General features: G+C 41.8%; 1 protein-coding gene across 6 annotated transcripts in view; it reads left to right on the forward strand.

Moving 5' to 3' along the window:
- The window catches only part of LOC114654395 (UDP-glucuronosyltransferase 2A1-like), a 149,494-nt gene that overhangs the window by 46,970 nt on the left and 82,851 nt on the right, over positions 1-19,673 (forward strand). Inside the window, exon 2 of one of the 6 annotated variants that reach the window (XM_028804922.2) lies at positions 6,871-7,207. The exons of 4 other annotated variants lie outside the window; for them this stretch is intronic. In XM_028804922.2, the coding sequence (XP_028660755.2) occupies positions 6,871-7,207 (337 nt within the window). Of the gene's footprint in view, positions 1-6,870; positions 7,208-13,550; positions 13,573-19,673 lie in introns of those variants that run through there. One more of the 6 variants, XM_028804924.2, reaches the window with a different exon arrangement.

The raw sequence follows: 19,673 nt of genomic DNA on the forward strand, positions 1-19,673 counted from the left end.
ACCGGCGGTGAGGGATGCCGTCAAGCTGAAGAGGGAGTCCTACAGGACCTTTTTGTCCTCTGGGACTCTGGAGGCAGCTGATAGGTACCGGCAGGCCAAGCGGAATGCGGCTTTGGTGGTTGCTGAGGCAAAAACTCGGGCGTGGGAGGAGTTTGGGGAGGCCATGGAGAACGACTTTCGGACGGCTTCGAGGAGATTCTGGTCCACCATCCGGCGTCTCAGGAGGGGGAAGCAGTGCAGTGTCAACACTGTATAAGGTGGGGATGGTGCACTGCTGACCTCGACTCGGGACGTTGTGGGTCGGTGGGGGGAGTACTTCAAAGACCTCCTCAATCCCACTAACATGCCTTCCAATGAGGAAGCAGAGCCTGGGGACTCGGAGGTGGGCTCCCCCATCTCTGGGACTGAGGTCACCGAGGTGGTCAAAAAATTCCTTGGTGGCAGGGCCCCGGGGGTGGATGAGATACGCCCGGAGTTCCTCAAGGCTCTGGATGTTGTAGGACTGTCCTGGTTGACACACCTCTGCAACATCGCATGGACATCAGGGACAGTGCCTCTGGATTGGCAGACTGGGGTGGTGGTCTCCCTCTTTAAGAAGGGGGACCGGAGGGTGTGTTCCAACTACAGAGGGATCACACTCCTCAGCCTCCCTGGAAAAGTCTATTCGGAGGTCCTGGAGAGGAGGGTCCATTGGATAGTCGAACCTCGGATTCAGGAGGAACAGTGTGGTTTTCATCCTGGTCGTGGAACAGTGGACCAGCTCTACACCCTTAGCAGGGTCTTGGAGGGTGCATGGGAGTTTGCCCAACCAGTCCACATGTGTTCTGTGGACTTGGAAAAGGCGTTCGACCATGTCTCTCGGGGAATCCTGTGGGGGGTGCTCCGGGAGTATGGGGTACCGCACCCCCTTGATAAGGGCTGTTCGGTCCCTGTACGATCTGTATCAGAGCTTGGTCCGCATTGCCGGCAGTAAGTCGAACCCATTTCCAGTGAGAGTTGGACTCCGCCAGGGCTGCCCTTTGTCACCGATTCTGTTCATAACTTTTATGGACAGAATTTCTAGGCGCAGCCAGGGCATTGAGGGGGTCCGGTTTGGTGGATTCAGGATTGGGTCACTGCTTTTTGCAGATGATGTTGTCCTGTTTGCTTCATGAGGCCGTGATCTTCAGCTCTCTCTAGATCGGTTCACAGCTGAGTGTGAAACGGCTGGGATGGGAATCAGCACCTCCAAATCCAAGACCATGGTCCTCAGCCGAAAAAGGGTGGAATGCCCTTTCAGGGTTGGTAGCGAGATCCTGCCCCAAGTGGAGGAGTTCAAGAATCTCGGGATCTTGTTCACGAGTGAGGGAAGAATAGAGCGGGAGATCGACAGGCGGATCGGTGCGGCATCCACAGTGATGCGGGCTCTGCATCGGTCTGTCGTGGTGAAAAAGGAGCTGAGCCGTAAGGCAAAGCTCTCAATTTACCAGTCGATCTATGTTCCTACCCTCACCTATGGTCATGAGCTATGGGTAGTGACCGAAAGAACGAGATCGCGAATACAAGCGGCTGAAATGAATTTCTGAAAATGTATATATATAATATACAGTGTATATATATTCAGGCTGCTGGGGGTGCTTTAATAATGTGGGGGATAATTTCGTGACACACTGTGGGCCCCGTAGTAGCAAATGATCATTGTTTAAATGCCACAGGTGACCGTGTCCATCCCTTTATGACCGCAGTGTACCCATCTGATGTATTTTTCCAGCAGGATAACACACCATGTCACAAATCTCAGATCATTTCAAACTGGTTTCTTGAACATGACAATAAGTTCACTGTACTCAAATGGCCTCCAACGTCACCAGATCTCAATCCAAAAGAGCACCTTTGGGATGTGGTGGAACAGGAGATTCACATCATGAATGTGCAGCCTACATATCTGCAGTAACTACATGATGTTATTGTGTCAATATATGGACCAAAGTCCCAGAGGAATGTTTCCAGCACCTTGTAATTCTTTGGCATAGATTCAACAGCAGTTCTGAAGGGATATATAAACTGCTCAAAAAATTAAAGGAACACTTTGAAAACACATCAGATCTCAATGGGAAAAAAATTATGCTGGATATCTATACTGATATGGACTTGGTAATGTGTTAGGAACTAAAGGATGCCACATCATTTGATGGAAATGAAAATTATCAACCTACAGAGGGCTGATTTCAAAGACACCCCGAAAATCAAAGTGAAAAAATGATGCGGCAGGCTAGTCCATTTTGCCGAAATTTCATTACAGCAACCCAAAAATTGTACTCAGTAGTTTGTATGACCCCCACTTGCGTGTATGCATGCCTGACAACGTCAGGGCATGCTTCTAATGAGACAATGGATGGTGTCCTGGGGGATCTCCTCCCAGATCTGGACCAGGGCATCACTGAGCTCCCGGACAGACTGAGTTACATCCTGGCAGCGTCAGATGGACTGAAACATAATGTCCCAGCGGTGTTCTATTGGATTTAGTTCAGGCGAGCGTGGAAGCTGGTCAGCGGTATCAATTACTTCATCATCCAGGAACTGCCTGCATACTATCGCCACATGAGGCCGGGCATTGTCATGCACCAGGAGAAACCCAGGACCCACTGCACCAGCATAGGGTCTGACAATGGGTCCAAGGATTTCATCCCGATACCTATTGGCAGTCAAGGTGCCGTTGTCTAGCCTGTTGAGGTATGTGCGTCCCTCCATGGATATGCCTTAACAGACCATCACACTGACCCACCACCAAACCGGTCATGCTGAACAATGTTACAGGCAGCATAACATTCTCCACGGCTTCTCCAGACCTTTTCACGTCTTGCACATGTGCTCAGGGTGAACCTGCTCTCATCTGTGAAAAGCACAGGGCACCAGTGGTGGACCTGCCAATTCTGCTATTCTATGGCAAATGCCAATTGAGCTCCACAGTGCCGGACAGTTAGCACAGGGCCTACTACAGTACGTTGAGACCTCAGACCATCCTCATGAAGTCTATTTCAGATTGTTTGGTCAGAGACATTCACACCAGTGGCCCACTGGAGGTCATTTTGTCAGACTCTGGCAGTGCTCATCCTGTTCCTAATTGCCCAAAGGAGCAGATACCGGTCCTGCTGATGGGTTAAGGACCTTCTACGGCCCTGTCCAGCTCTCCTAGAGTAACTGCTTGTCTCCTGGAATCTCCTCCATGCCCTTGAGACTGTGCTGGAAGACACAGCAAACCTTCTGGCAATGGCACGTATTGATGTGCCATCCTGGAGAAGTTGGACTACCTGTGCAACCTCTGTAGGGTCCAGGTATCGCCTCATGCTAGCAGTAGTGACATTGACCATAGCCAAATGCAAAACAAGTGGAAAAAAGTCAGAAAAGATGAGGAGAGAAAAATGTCAGTGGTCTACCCCTGTTAAACCATTGCTGTTTTGGGGGTCGTCTCATTATTGTCCCACTAGTGCACCTGTTGTTAATTTCATTAACACCAAAGCAGCTGAAACTGATTAACAGCCCCCTCTGCTACTTAACTGACCAGATCAATAGCCCAGAAGTTTCATTGACTTGATGATATACTCCAATTAAAAAGTGTTATATTTTATATCATTGCCTTACACAAGCACATAAAATATACTTTTGTAAAGAGAAGTACCAAACACATGTAAATTGCCAGTTCTCTATTGGCTCAGTATATTTTGGTGAACCCTGTGATTGATTGCACCTTTTCAGTGCCCCTTTTGTCACTGGGATAGGAAACGGCTTAGTACACATCACAGTACAACTTGAACAATCAAACATACCATATAATAGAAGTAACAAGTCAAGTTGGAGAGCATGCACTGGTACAATGCATTGCCACACCCACTACACGACGAAACAATTCAGGATCCTGGTTGGCAACCCCCCCAGGCAGACACACGGTCCAGTCCCACCCTCCGGAAGTGACCCTCTATCTTGCCGCAGCCATGTGTTACATGGGCAACCCCTTGGCCTGGTCCAGTCACTTGGGTTCCCAACAATGAGGATCTTACAATCTGGATTACCCTCGGGGAAACGCGGCACATGGCCGTAGTGCCGTAACTGATGCTCCCTCACAATGCTGGTAATGTGCCTCATTCAGGACTCCATGAGGAACCGCAAATTCGACACAAAGTCAAACCAATGGTACCGAACGATTTTCCAGAGAGACACAGTACCAAAGGAGTCCAGTCTTCATCTCAGGTCACTGGATAGCATCCATGTCTCGCAACCATATAGCAAGACAGGAAGCACCAGGACTCTAAAGACTTGGACTTTCGTCCTTTTGCATAGATAGATATCGGGAGCACCACACACCACTTTCCAGCGACCTCATGACCCCCCCATGCCCTTCCAATCCATCTACTAACTTCATAGGAAGAGTCACCAGAGACATGAATGTCACTGCCAAGGTAAGTAAACCTCTCAACAAGGTTGACACTCTCTCTGCAAACAGACACACTGTTGATGGCTGTGCCCAAGAGGTCGTTAAAGGCCTGGATCTTGGTTTTTATCCAGGGCACTCGCAAGCCCAGACACTCAGACTAACGTTGATATAAAACATAGGTTGTTTCAGGTATCAAGCAATATAAACATCAACATGAAAGCTAAGTTGACTCTAAAGCAAGTAACAAAAAATGTAAACACAAACCATTGAATCAATAAAGAAAAATGAATAACAGATTAGGGATCCTGGGAATCAGAACAGCACTGACCATTTAATAGTACTACTCTTTTACATTGAGAGGTGGAATTAAATTGAATCATTGCTAAACAAGTTTACATTCATCATCCTCAAATGTACTGCAAATGGGTCACAAATGTGCATAAAAATGCAAACTTATTATCTCTTTAGATAATCCACTGGAGAGGTTTTACTTAAAATTTTCAGTACTTATAGCTGTACCAAGTGACTTTCTCAAATCAACACTAATGGAATTGCGGCATAAGGCAGCAATCAGACCTGGACCGTCACCAGTCTATTGTGGGGTCAGCTAACGCACATCCCAAGATTCAGACTGGGCCACTCTGGAATCATCAGTTAAGACAGGGGTGCCCATCTCCAAACATGGAGGGCTACAATGGCTCCACGTCTTCATTCTAAACAATTTATTAATAACCAATATTTGCTGCTAGTTAATTTAATTGATTTGTTATTTAAGACTCAGACCCTTTAAATCAGGGGTAGGCAACTTGGTCCTCGACGGCTGCATATTTTTGATCAAACCAAGTTGCTTCATGAGAAATCATTTATTGCTGATGAAGCTCTCATTGCCCAAGTGACATTTTTCCATTTCATTTTAGTTGTCTCACTTGTTAAGATTTTGTACCCTTAATTTTTTATTTTAATCTTAAACAGCTACATTCACTATTTTTAAATACTCTTTAGTAGCAATTAGGTGCAAACAACCAAGGAACCCATAGTTCTAGCTTGTTACCATTTACACCTGTGTGTATTTGTTGTGCTGTGTTTGAGTTAGTCAGGTACTGAAGAACTGAAAATTATTGTTTTAGACTTCAAATCATTAGAATGGTATCATTAGAAAAGAAAAAATCTACCATTTAAAATATACCTTACATTGCAGAGTTAAAACAGTAACAAGTCATGATATTAAATAAGATCTGTTTTTGGCAAGGATTGTTTTCTAATTAAATAACTGGGTTGGAACAAAAACCCAGCCACTGCAGACCTCCATGACGACGTTGATCACCCTTGATTTAAGTTAATCTGCACAACTATGGGGAGATGCAGGATTTTGTAGTCAGTAGACATTAATTTGATCTGACTATAATCTTCAAACTGAATAAGATCAAATACAAACCAGGTTATGTTAAAACATAGATTTCGTATTTTTTAATCATATTAAACCAAAAATACATCAGACAAGATGTGTTGAAAATCAATGTAATTTGAATGAGTATTTTTGTCAGTGGGCAGCACGGTGGCGCAGTGGTAGCGCTGCTGCCTCGCAGTTAGGAGACCCGGGTTCACTTCCCGGGTCCTCCCTGCGTGGAGTTTGCATGTTCTCCCCTTGTCTGCGTGGGTTTCCTCCGGGCGCTCCGGTTTCCTCCCACAGTCCAAAGACATGCAGGTTAGGTGGATTGGCGATCCTAAATTGGCCCTAGTGTGTGCTTGGTGTATGGGTGTGTTTGTGTGTGTCCTGCGGTGGGTTGGCACCCTCCCCGGGATTGGTTCCTGCCTTGTGCCCTGTGTTGGCTGGGATTGGCTCCGGCAGACCCCCGTGACCCTGTGTTCGGATTCAGCGGGTTGGAAAATGGATGGATGGATTTTTGTCAGTTACTACAGTACTGACCTACACTGTGTGCGCCGCCGTTCTCTTTGACGTTGCACACAGTGAGTTCGTACAAAGGTCACCAGAGTAAGTAGAAAAAAACAGTCGATTGGGCCAACCTGACACTCCGGTCTTAAAACGGAAGTACTGTACTTTGTTAACTACAAGAGAAGCTTTAGCAATGAGGCCTGCCGTGCGAATCTTATCCTTTCTTTTGCTACAGTTATTCGTGTCCGAGCCCGCCCTGTCTGGAAACATACTGGTGTGGCCCACGGAGTACAGCCACTGGATTAATATGAAAGTCGTTTTAGAGGCGCTAGAAGGCAGGGGTCACAATGTCACCCTTCTGCACTGTTCGGCGTCGCCGCACTTTAACGACACCGGCCGCTTCAAGGCGGAAATCTTCGAGGTTTCCTTTTCACTGGAATCCAGTCTCAAACTAATAAATGACGCGCTGCATTTATTCTTGTACGAAGCGCCTTCGCTGTCCTCATTGCAATTTATTTTGAAGTTGCGGGAGTTTATTACGAAAACCGCGGAGCTCAATAAACAGATGTGTGACGGAGTGCTCCGTAACGAGGAGCTGCTGGACAGACTGCGACACTCGCACTTCGACGTTCTTCTGTCAGATCCACTAATCCCGTGTGGGGAATTAGTGGCAGAGAAACTTGGGATTCCCTTTATCTACTCGTTCCGGGGTAACAGCATAGAGATAATGTGTGGACAGATGCCCGCACCCCCCTCCTACGTGCCTACTGTCCTCAGCCTGCACACGGACACGATGGATTTTCAGATGCGCCTGAGGAACTTTATGTCTTACTTGGGTCTGTACCTGTTTTCTCACGAATGGTCATTTTCAAATTGGGATTCGTATTACCGTGAAATCACAGGTAAGTTCAGATGCTCAGCCTGAAGAAGTGTCGCTTTTCTTTCGCACAGTCGCTCATTATCAGATCATCGCGGATCAGGCTGACTGCATCAAGCAAGCAAATGTATGCATGATGTAACATGAAGGTCCTTCTGGGAGACTTTGTAAGCAGGTTTTAAATTTGGAACATTTAAATAAATTCTAATCACTTATGAAAGTGTTATTATACTTGTCTATTTCAGAGTTTTTAACAGTTATTTTCAGAAATATCAGTATTAACAATTAATTCCAGTCTTAAAGTTGCCCGTGTGGTTCTTCAGAGTAATGCCATAGAGCCCGTCCACATGAAGGTTTCAGACAGAACCTTTGTTTATTTAGATCCATGAATAACCACAAATTGATGAGATTTGTGAAATACCAGTAAATCATTATTTTAAAAGGACTATTCTTGCATATGTCCAGTAACACAGGCTAAGTCCAGGTTTTCTTACCTATCTGTTATGTCATGCTAGGTAGCCTACCACACATTAAATATTTTACTTTATTTTTCTACATATTAGGAAGTTTTCAAAGCAATAAGAACCAAGTACATATGCAGAGAACCCTTCAAAGAATGGAATGGTACACTGCCATACGATGACTCTGAGGAACCACACAACCCAATAAAGAACCATGAAAAAACACACTATTTTTAAGAGTGTCCGTGTATTAGTAGTGTACATAAAACCTGTTTTTGATACCTTTTTACTGTATGACCTACCTGAAGTTGCCTTCATAAACAGCAGGTTCCAGCTCAAGTGATGAAAAGATATCTGTATTATTGTTAGTTGACAGATGTGGAGGGCCTGTGGCTAACTGGAGTTTACATTTATTAAAATACACGTCAAATAAAATACTTTTTTTTTGTTTTAAATCTGTGGAAAAGTCTCAAGCTACAATTGTTGGCTGCATCCAAACATGACAGCTGATTATTGTGGAAATTTGCAAGTAAAATGCAGTGCTAGAGAAATATTAACATACTGTAAAGTTTGGGTCAGAGATTCTTAAACCTTTTAATCTGAGGACCCAAATAAGAAAACTGACACTATACTAGGATCCTTGGTGGACCTACATTTTTTGGGCCCTGAGGCTTGAACTGTTATGGGGGGCCCCTTCACAACAATGTCAGGGTAACCACTGTTCTATTCTTTAGTGTGGTTGTTCAATGACAGATCACCACAAATATTTTAAAATTTTACCACTACATTGATTAAAATTGCTGTAGTAGTGAAGTGCACTATATTTTTTTTTTTTTAAGCCCCACCTCATAACATTTACACCAAAAATTTTTTAGCAATATGGAATATAGTCATTTCTAGGGCCCCTCCACGATTAAGGTGTGGAATAGTGGGTCAGCTGCTGGGAAATTAGCGGCCCATTTTTAAATAAATAATTGAATGTCCGGCTTGATTTCCATAGGCGTGCGTGCTCGCCCAGCTGCAGGAGGCTGGTGAGGTAATTGAGGCAAAATGCACCTGCACAAGAGGGGAGCAGTCTGTCTCAGTTGCTTCATCAGCCTTCTGTGGTGCATGAGTGAGATGCTGCACCCACAGAGACATAAGGAGGGCTGGCATGAGAGTCGAGAGAAAAAAATGAAAAGAAGTAGAGGACATTTTAGAACTGAACTTTTTAATGGACGTTTATTTATTGATTGTTTCATTGTCATTTTAAGGTTCTTATTTTTTGATGTCCTGTTCTATAAGGGGCTTAGGATTTGTTTTATGAAAGGGTTAGTTTTAGTGCTTTTATTGCTTTTATTGCAGTGGTAGGGTCAAGCAATGGACATTGGCCACCAGTTGCACTGGGTTGGTTGAGGCATGGAGCTATCCTGTGCAACTAGAGGTTAAAGACGTCAGTTTTAAAAGGGAAACACCAGGGACTTGATTTTTTTTTTAGGACAGACTCCTGCTTGTCAGATTTTTTTAACCTCGTGTTAATGGACTATAGATTTGGATTTTAACCTCCACTATTCACTTCTTTTGATGTATTATTTATTTATTATGGAACTTTTGCACTGTACTTTTGAACACAGTTTTATACAAATGGTAGAGTTACCATTTATTTTTTCATGGTTGTTGTATGCTTTGTAGCTCATTGTCATCAATGGTGATATACAACAAAGGGTTAGGGATGAACTAACCACAGGATTGATGTATGCCATTCGACACAAGGGACCTATCTTGGGCATTTTGTGTGATTTAAGACAAACTCTGAGAATCCCTTCTCAAATTGGTTTAGACTACATGTTACTATGATACTTATTGAGTAATACATATTTTAAAGTGTTCAGTCCTTTTTGAATTGCCCTGTAAATTGTCATCAAAGCAATGGTTAAACCTTTTGAGATTTTCATTCATGTATTCCATTTGGCATTTACAATTCTTACTTCCAGGAATTTTCAAGTCACTTACATCATATTTCATAAAGTTTCACGTTTGACAGTTGTGACAATATCACTGTGTGACCAAGATGCTCACTGTTGGAGCCCACCAATCTTATGTAACGTTTCATGGGTACTGAGGAAAGCATCACTTATTATTTAAAGAAAAGGGTAACACAGTGATACAAGGGTTAATACTAATAACGATAACCATTTCAAATCTGATAAAATCAGTTCAGAGCTAAAGGGAGCTGGAGTCTATCTCAGTAGCACTGGGTACAAGGCAAGACACAGCTCTGGATGGGGTGCCTGACCTACTCATACATACGCCTACACAGGGCCAATTCAGAGTTACCAGTTAGCTGAATCTGCATGTCTTTAGGGATATGAAAGAAGAACTAGAGTGTCTTACAGAAAACATACCTAGACAGAGGGAGAAAAATCTCCACATAGATAACAAATGGGCATGTGATTTAAACACAGGGAAGTATATTCATTAGATGGCATCACCATGTGTCCTGCTATTAAAGATTTTTGATACATTATCTAGAGCAGTGTTTCTTAATCCATTCGGTCACTGACATGTTTGTGATGGTTTATCCCATAACTGTGTAATATAATTACCCAAATCTGTTTAAGCATGAATTCTGTGGTGAGTGATACGGTGTGCACTATTTAGCGTAATGTTTCTTGCAATAGTTTCTGAAACAATGCAAATGATGCTTCACAGAGAACTTTCATTTGTATGGTACTTAAAAATAATATTCCCCATGACACTTTAGGATTCAGCACAATGTCAGTTGTCAGCATTAAACATTTCAAGCTAGACTGATGTGTTTACCAAATTCTTTGCCAAGATTTATGCTATCACTAGAAAAAAAAAAAAATACCAACCGCGCATGCAGTTTTTGGAATAATTTAGATACGCGAGTAAACCTTTTGTACTCAGTTTATTAAACTGTTAAATGAAAACTAGCATATACAGAACAATTACTAAACTCTTTCAGAAGATGGAGCTCATATGAAAAACCTATATAAAAATATTATTTAAGACAAGGTAAATAAACAGCATTATTTAATTTTTTTAACTACTTCTTTCATATCCAGCACCATGAGTCAAGGCAATAAACTTTTTACTTTTTTCGAAGCAGCACAAACACTCTCAGCCACAGTGTCTGTCACCAGCATTCAAGCTACAGTACTTGCTAACCATTGACTTTTTCTAAACTTTCTCATTTTCATTTCACATCTCACTGTACGTGGCAAACACAATTACATGTTGTTTTTCTGTCCAAGACACCCCCCCCCCCTTCTGTCGTATGTCCAGCCAATTGGCTAGTGCTGCTGTCAGTCGCTTCTGCAGTGTCCTTCATTTACATAAAGCCCCCTGTCAGTGGTACACAGCACATGTAAGTTAAAATAATACAGGTTAAATCCCATTACACCACATACTGAAGTAACGAAACTTTCAGAATAACGAATACTTTTTGTTAAACAAACCTTGTTTTTAACAAAACGTAAATCTCAGTATAACCAAAAATGGCCACCGAATTTAATAATGCGATGCAAAAAATACTTACGGTCACTCCTACACTTTCCATACCAAGCCTCCGGAACCCTGCAACAGGTTGTCTCAAAGACAGATACAGTCTGTTGCAAAATATTCGGAATTAGTATTAATCCAAGTTAGGAACACTGGAAGCTAACTTGAGAGCAGAAGGCAGCAATCAGCTCTGGACAGGCACCAGTCTATTGTGGGCTCTGCTCACACACACACACACTCTCAAACTGGTCCATTCTGGAATCATTACTTAAGCCATGGGTGCCTACATTCAACCCTGGAGGACTACAGTGGTTACAGGTTTTCATTCTAACCCACTTCTTAATTGGAAACCAGTTTTTGCTGCTAATTTATTTCATTGTTTTACTATTTAAGATTCACACCCTTTAAATCAGGGGAGGAAATCATCGGTCCTGGAGGGCTTCAGGTTTTTGTTCCAACTCAACTGTTTAATGAGAAATCATTTATAGCTGATGAAGCACTTACTGCTCAAGTGACATTTTTTGGCTTAATTTTAGTTTAATCGCTTGTTAAGATTTTGTACCGTTAATTGTTTATTTAGGTCTTAAATATCTGCATTCACTATTTTTAAATTCTCCTTATTAGCAATAAGATGCAGATAACCAAGGAACTAGCTCTCCATCTAGCTTTTTTTCCTATTTACACCTGTGTGTATTCATCATGTACTATTTGATTTAATAAAGTACTCAGAAGGAACTGAAGAGAAAGTGAAAAACTGAAAATTACTCATTCATTTTAGGCTTCAGATTTTTTTTGTATTTGGTACACTGTATTAATCCCTCAGGGGAAATTGTCCTTTTGTATGACATTTTATGGTTGGAGTCAGCCATTGTACAGCACCCCAAAGTAATTTTCAGGTTAAGGGCCTTGCTCAAGGGCCCAGTGGGATTTGAACTGGCAACCTTCCAGACACCAGCACAGATCCTTAGTCTCAGAACCATACTCTGCTTCAAATGATGATATTATTAGAAAGGAAAAAAATATTTAAAAATTACATGACATTGCAGAGTTAAAACACCAATAAGTCAGTCAATAGGTAATTTTTTAAACTGCTTTGTCCTTAATAGAGGTTGTGGGGGGTGCTGGAACCAATCCCAGCCAGCATAGGGCACAAGGCAGGAACAAGCCCAGAACAGGATACCAGTCCATTACATGGCGAACTTGTGCACACACACACACACTCCCATGATATTAAATATGACCTGTTACTGGCAAGGATTGTTTTCAAATCAAGTAACTGGGTTAGAACAAAAACCTGCAGTCCTCCAGGATCAACATTGATCACCCTCGATTTAAGCTAATCTGCACAATTTTGGGGCGATGCAGGATTTGTAGTCAGTAGGTATTAATGTAAGCTGACTATAATCTTCAAATTCAAATACAAACCAGGTTACGTTTAAATATAGATGTCATATTTTTTTAATTATACTAAGCCAAAACACAAATTATGTAAGACAAGATTTGTTAAAAAATACTATTAAAATTACATTGATGTTAATCAGCTACTACATTAATCACCTACTCGGTGTCCGCCGTATTTATCTTTCACATTGCAGACAGTGTGCCCGTACAAAGGTTACCAGAGTAAGTAGAACAGTCGATTGAGCCAATCAGACTCTCCAGTCGTAAAACGGAAGTACGGAGTTAATTACAGAGGACGCTTTAGCAATGGGGTCTGCCGTGCGAATCGTATCCTTTCTTTTGCTACATTTGTTCGTGCCCAAGCCCACCGTGGCTGGAAATGTGCTGGTGTGGCCCACGGAACACAGCCACTGGATTAATATGAAAGTCATTTTAGAAGCGCTGGAAGGCAGAGGTCACAGTGTCACCCTGCTACACAGTTTGGCGTCGCCGCACTTTAACGACACTGGCCGCTTCAAGACTGAGATCTTCGAGGTTTCCTTTTCATTTGAATCCAGACTTAAACTATTACATGATGGATTGAATATATTCTTGATCGAATCGCATTCGCTGTCTTCATTGCACTTCATTTTGAAGATACGGGAGTTAATTACGAAAACCTCGGAGCTCGATAAGCAGATATGTGACGGAGTGCTCCGCAACGAGGAGCTGCTGGACAGACTGCGACAGTCGCACTTCGAAGTTCTTCTCTCGGACCCAATATTCCCGTGCGGAGAATTAGTGGCAGATAAACTTGGGATTCCCTTTATCTACACGATCCGGGGCTCCTTTGGAAACTGCATTGAAAGACTATGCGGACAGTTGCCCGCTCCCCCCTCCTTCGTGCCCACTATCCCTAGCCTGCACACAGATACTATGGATTTTCAGATGCGCCTGAAGAACTTCTTAATTTACTTGGGTGCGGACATGTATTTGTACGAAAGGTCATTTTCAAGTTGGGATGCGTATTCCCGCGAAATCACAGGTAAGATCAAATGCTCAGCCTGATGAAGTATCGCTTTTCTTTCGCACAGTCGCTCATTCTCAAACATCATGGATCAGGCTGACTGTATCAGGTAAGCAGATGTACGCATGGTGTAACATGAAAGTCCTATGATAGACTTGGTAAGCGAGTTTGTAATTTTGAGCAATTAAAAAATTCTAATCACATCATTAAAGTGTCTCTTATTACAATTGTGTCTATTTAATCATTTTTAACAGTAATTTTCAAAAACGTCAGTAATAACAATGTAATTCATCTCCTAAAAAACAAGTTGCTCAAGTGGTTCTTCTCCAAAGGACCCATCCAAATGAAGGTTCCAGAAAGAATCTTTGTTTATTTAGATCCATAACAGGCCCCATACTGTGAATAACCATGAATAAATAATAGATTTGCGAATTACCAATAAATCTTGATTTTAAAAGGACCCTTCTTACATATATCCAGTAACACCGGCAAAGTTCAGGTTTTCTTACCTACTAGGGGGCTCCGCCCCCTGCTCGATTCGCTCGCCAACCCCTGGTGTTGGGTAATTATAAATAGCGTGATGTATGTATGAGATATAGCATAGTGTGAAGGTGTAGATGACGCACATAGGAAGCAAAGAATAAATTGCATGGCACAGTGTAAAGATTTATCAGAAAATTTGTTTGTACATAACATTAGTAGTAAAGATGGTGTCTTGTCCTTGAATGAGTTGTCCTTGGCATGGATCATTTACAACCTCAACTTTAACGTCAGATGAAAGTCGAACTCGTGAGAAGGCCACATAAAGTTGTACATATCCAAAAATGGGTTCAGAGAGGTAGATGCCAACCTTGTTCATGGTTTGTCCTTGTGATTCGTTGATGAGCATGGCAAATGCAGGTTTAAAGGGGAACTGTCACCGTTTAAGTGTTAAAGGTAATTGTAGGTTAGAACTTGTAAGGTTAATTGTAGGAATCAGAAGAGTATTGTTAGCATGTGATCCTGTAAGAAGTTTTGTTTCAATAACATTGTGTGTGATGGTGTTGATGACTAAACGTGTACCATTGCATAAACCTTGTTTAGTGTTAAGGTCTCTGAATAGCATGATTATTGTTCCGATTGTAAGGTTAAGATTGTGTTGTGGTAATCCGGCTGGGTTAATAGTGTTCAAATAATCTAAGGGGAAATTAAGATGGTCATTGTTGTCATCAGAGTCAACTTTGTCAGAGTTTAGGAAGAGCCGTGCCTCTCCAGGAAGTAATGCAATGACTTGGTTATTTATGTGATCAACATTAATATTTTTTGGATATAATATAGTCCGTTGTGTTAAAAGGGGTATTTGGTCTAATGAGAGTGCTGTTCCAAATATTTCCGTAATTAAGTCTTCGCAGATAAAGGCCTGAGGAATTGTAATAATATCTGGGTGAAGTCCATCTGTATTGGTGAGTGTCCCATCTCCCAGTTGTAATAACCAATTGTTGTATTCTGGATCTGGATATCGCATGTTTTGTACCAACTGTATCTTTTGAAAGCAATGCCAATTGTCCGCGTAACATTTTGTCTTCCGCGGTTTCAGAAGCGCGTTGTAGGCGCAGATGTTTATTTTTTTTTTTTGATGCGGGTTCGTTTTTGTGGTCCCGTTACTCGAGCCATCTCATTCTGTAACCGTGATCGTGAATGCATGACTTGGTTGTTCTTTATCGTTAGTAATATGGATAAGTAATAAGGAGGATCGCACTCACTGTTAATATGCGGACTGTTCGTTTCTTCGTATTATTACCAATCAGGTGTCGCGCCTGTATATGTATTGTAGTCCAGTCTCTTGTTGTTTATGTATGATGTCGTCCGGTGGACTGAACAATAGCTGAGCGCATGGCATGTGGAACAATAGCTAAGCACTGTGTAAAATCTCCTCCTAATAAAAGTACCTTTCCCCCAAAGGGAATATTATTATTCATCAACGTTTGTAGAATTGTATCACTGGTGTTGAGTAAGTGACTGGATGCCATTGTACATTCATCTATAATTAACAGTTTTGCAAGACGGATGTCACGTGCATTGTTACTGTTCATTTTCATAGTGGATACCGATGTTTCTGTGATTGGGATCGGTATTTTGAATAAGAAGTGACATGCGTTTTTGGAGCCGAGACATTTTTTCTTCAGCGGTTTCAGAAGCGCGTTGTAGGTGCCGACGTGTATTGTTTTTTTTCATGCGGGTTCGTGTTTGCGGTCCCGTTACTCGAGCCGTATTGTTTTGTACCCATGATCGTGAATTCATGACTTGTTTGTTCTTTATCGTTAGTAATATGGATAAGTAATAAGGAGGATCGCACGCACTGTTAATATGGAGCCTTTTCTGTGGTTGTACGGTTAATAGTGCATCACTGTAATGAGATTCACCTATTAAGGTGGAATGAACAATAGCTGAGCGCGTAGCATGTGGAACAACAGCTAAGCACTGTGTAAAATCTCCTCCTAATAAAAGTACCGTTAGGCGGGGATAATCTGATTCAAATATGTTGTGTTGTCCATATGTGTGGGGTATTTGTATGATCTCGAGTGTTCGCTTTTGGTCGCTCTTCCGTTTTTGAGCCTCAATCTTGGGCTCGATGGGTGGCCGTGTGTGGAGTCCGTAGTCTGGCCCGTTTAACTTTGGGGGGTGTGTGTGACTCCTCGTTTTTGTGTGATATGGGGGCGTTGCCTGATTTTATATTTTTGTTAGAGGAGGGGTGCCTTGTGTCTCATGTCTTCTTTATGTTAGTGTGTGAAATCCGTAGTCTGTCTCGTTTCGTGTGCCATGGGCTTTGTGTGGCGCTCGCGTGTGACTCCTTGTTTTTGTGTGGTAGGGGCGCGTTGCCTCATTATTTATTTCTGTTAGTGGAGAGTGGCTTTGTGTGTCGTGGGTCTGAATCCTCCTTTTTGTGTACGTCCCGTTTCGTCTGCTATGTCCGTAGTCTATCCCGTTTCGTGTGCCATGGGCTTGGTGTGGCGCTCGCGTCTGACTCCTTTTTTTTTGTGTGCCAGGGGCGCGTTGCCTCATTCACATAAAGTCATACACGGAGCTGCTGGAAACGAAGTAAAACTTTATAAAGGGATTAAAGAACTTTTCTATATGCAGTATGTGTAGGCTTTTTTCAAAGGCTATGTGGTGTGCTATAATAGTTCAAGCTTTGGACATACTGTAGGTATTCAAACCCTTAGGTTGTGAGTTTAAGTCCTGCTACTGACAATGTGTGACCATAATCAAGTCACTTGCCTGTGATCCAATTGGACAAACAAAAATGTTACTAGTTGTATCTCATAGCAGTAGTTTTTTTTTTTTTTTTATTAAATGGTTTCAGTTGTATCTCAGAAATTGGGCAAGTCATCTTGGATAAAGGCAATAGTCAAATAATAAGTAATAATATTAGGTCACTGGAGCTGCTTACTCAAACATGTTATATGTAATTGCACAGGGGTACAACATTCCTGCATTAGATCAATTCGTGTTTTTCCTAATGACTTGGCTTTTTTGATAGTCATAAAGCACAATCTTACAAGAAAGTGCATTCTTTTGAATTGAAACAGGTAATTAGTAAGAATAATGTGAAATTCTGAGTATATGTTATTGCCGTTATTAGATGTTTACAATTTTCACTTGCTTCAGTGAATGGCAAAAACATTTCTTTTTTGTGTTTTCCTTCAGTTGTATGTCAGACATTTTATTTTTTTGTTTTTACCATAGGCAGACAATAAAGTCCTATTACTGAATTGTGTTTAACTTATTACAAAGAGTAATTATATTTACAGGCTGCATGTTTAGATGGCTCATGTAATGAACAGTGTTTTTACTTTTGGGGATGTTTTCTGTAGAGCTTCAAGTGGAAGAAAATAACTGTACTATGTTTTGGAGGCTTCTTCAACAATTGGGGATCTCAATTTAAAGTTCACAGATGCAAAAGTATGTGTAAAATTTTGGAGAGTGGTGGAGAGAGTGGAGTAATATTAATAAATACCAACTAATAAAAAATTTGCTTACAATTAAAATATATCTGGGCCAATTTTCTTTTTTTTATATAACATCACCAAATTTCAGTCAAAGGATTTTTGAAATATTTTAGTTTTCTATTATAGGGGTGTGTTTTTTATCCATTAATATTGATATATTAAAATGCCCTTTCTTAGCGGTTAGCTACTGGCATACAGTAGATGTATAGGAGGAGGTTGGGAACATGCATCAAAGCGCAAATTTGTTGCAACATCTGGTTTTCCAAATATAATTGAAGCTATTGACTGCACACACACTGCTATAAAGGCGCCTTCAGAGAATGAATTTGCTCATTTAAATAGAAAGCATTTCCACTCTATTAATGTTATAATTATGTGATGTGAAAATGTGTCTTATTAATGTTGTTGCGAGATATATAACTGTTTCGCCAATAATTGCAGCAGCTTGCTGCTCAAAAGGTGTGAGTCACGGAATTCCACTACCCACTCCAGTGTTGTTGACAGTCAGACGGTGGGAAGTCGCCTTTTCACATCGAATTTGATATCTGACCACTACTCTTTTCTTTTGGGCATTGTGTGACTTTTTGAACTTGAACATTTGAGTGCCTACGCCATGCTGTGCCTCTCCTTCAACTTCTTTTTGTTGCTTATACCACTGCTTAATCTACCAAGTAGTATGTTTTCTTTGCCTCCACTTCACTGAGCAGGATGTCCATTTTGTGTTTGCTGAAATTTTTCTGTTTTACTTGTGATTTTGCCATCGTCTTTTAACAAAAATACTGAACGAAAGTGGCTATTTATATTGATTTACATATTTAAATAGGCAAAATTCTGGGTGGAGATGGGGTGGTACTGTGGGCTTGTGCATCTGTGTTAAAATTCATGTTGATTGGGATTTATGAAAGAAAAGTGTGTATAACTTTGCTTACGAACAGTTTTATGCATCTGAATTTTTTTGTGCATACGCATATTACACCATGTTTTAGTGAGAATTCTACGCAAGGCGTTATACATGAGGCTTCAGGACAGGCACCAGTCGTTGGCTCACACACAGCACCACACTCACACTGGGCCACTCTGGAATCATCGCTTAAGCCAGGGGTGCCCAATTCCAACCATGGAGGGCTACAATGGTTCCAGGTTTTCATTCTGACCAATTTCTTAATAAATAGCCTGTTTTTGCTGCAACTTAACTTAATTGATTTGCTATTTAAGACTCGGACCCTTTAAATCAGTGGTGGGCAATGTCGGTTCTAGAGGTGCTCCAGGTTTTTGTTCCAACCCAGTTACTTCATGAGAAGTCATTTATTACTGATGAAGCACTTATTGCTCAAGTGACATTTTTCTGTTTCATGTTACTTGTCTCGCTTGTTAAGATTGTGTACCCTTAATTGCTTATTTTAGTCTTAAACAGCTGCATTCACTATTTTTAAAGACACTTTATTAACAATTAGGTGCAAATGATCAAGGAACCAGCAGCTCTCCATCTAGCTTGTCTCCATTTGCACCAGTGTGTATTCATAATGCACTATTTCATGTAATATTGGATGGAAACTGAAGACAAAGTGAAGAGCTGAAAATTACTCATTTGTTTTAGGCTTTAGATCATTTGGATGATCCATATTACTAACCGAGAATGCTAAACCGGATGATGGACGCAGGCACATCCGGCAATGGGCCGTAGCTGCAAAAAGACGTACTGCGCAGGCGCAAAAAGAGTCCGCGAGAGTCAGCTGAGGAGCCGAGAAAGGCGGACAAAAGAGGGCGAGAGAGGCGGATGAGGGGCCGCGAGAGGCGGACAAGACCACAGAAAAAAGGAGTGAGCACAGGAAAAATGGAGAAATGAGGCATTGCACACGAAACTAGACCCAAAAAAAAAAAAAAAAGAGGCTCGCGCACAACAGCAGGGCACCCCCCCCCCCCTACAGGCACCGGACGGGACACACACCAAGAGGGGGATTCAACAAGCCCATGGAACACAAAAAAAAGAACACAAAACCACCCCACAGACCCTACAAGCAAGGGACGGGACACACACAAAGAGGGGGATTCAAACAAGACACAGGAACACAAAAAGAAAGAAGACGCTCGCGCGACAACAATCCTCAACCCCCCAACACACACACACAT

This window comes from Erpetoichthys calabaricus, chromosome 7 (assembly GCF_900747795.2).
Source record: "Erpetoichthys calabaricus chromosome 7, fErpCal1.3, whole genome shotgun sequence".
Classification (NCBI taxonomy): domain Eukaryota; kingdom Metazoa; phylum Chordata; class Cladistia; order Polypteriformes; family Polypteridae; genus Erpetoichthys; species Erpetoichthys calabaricus.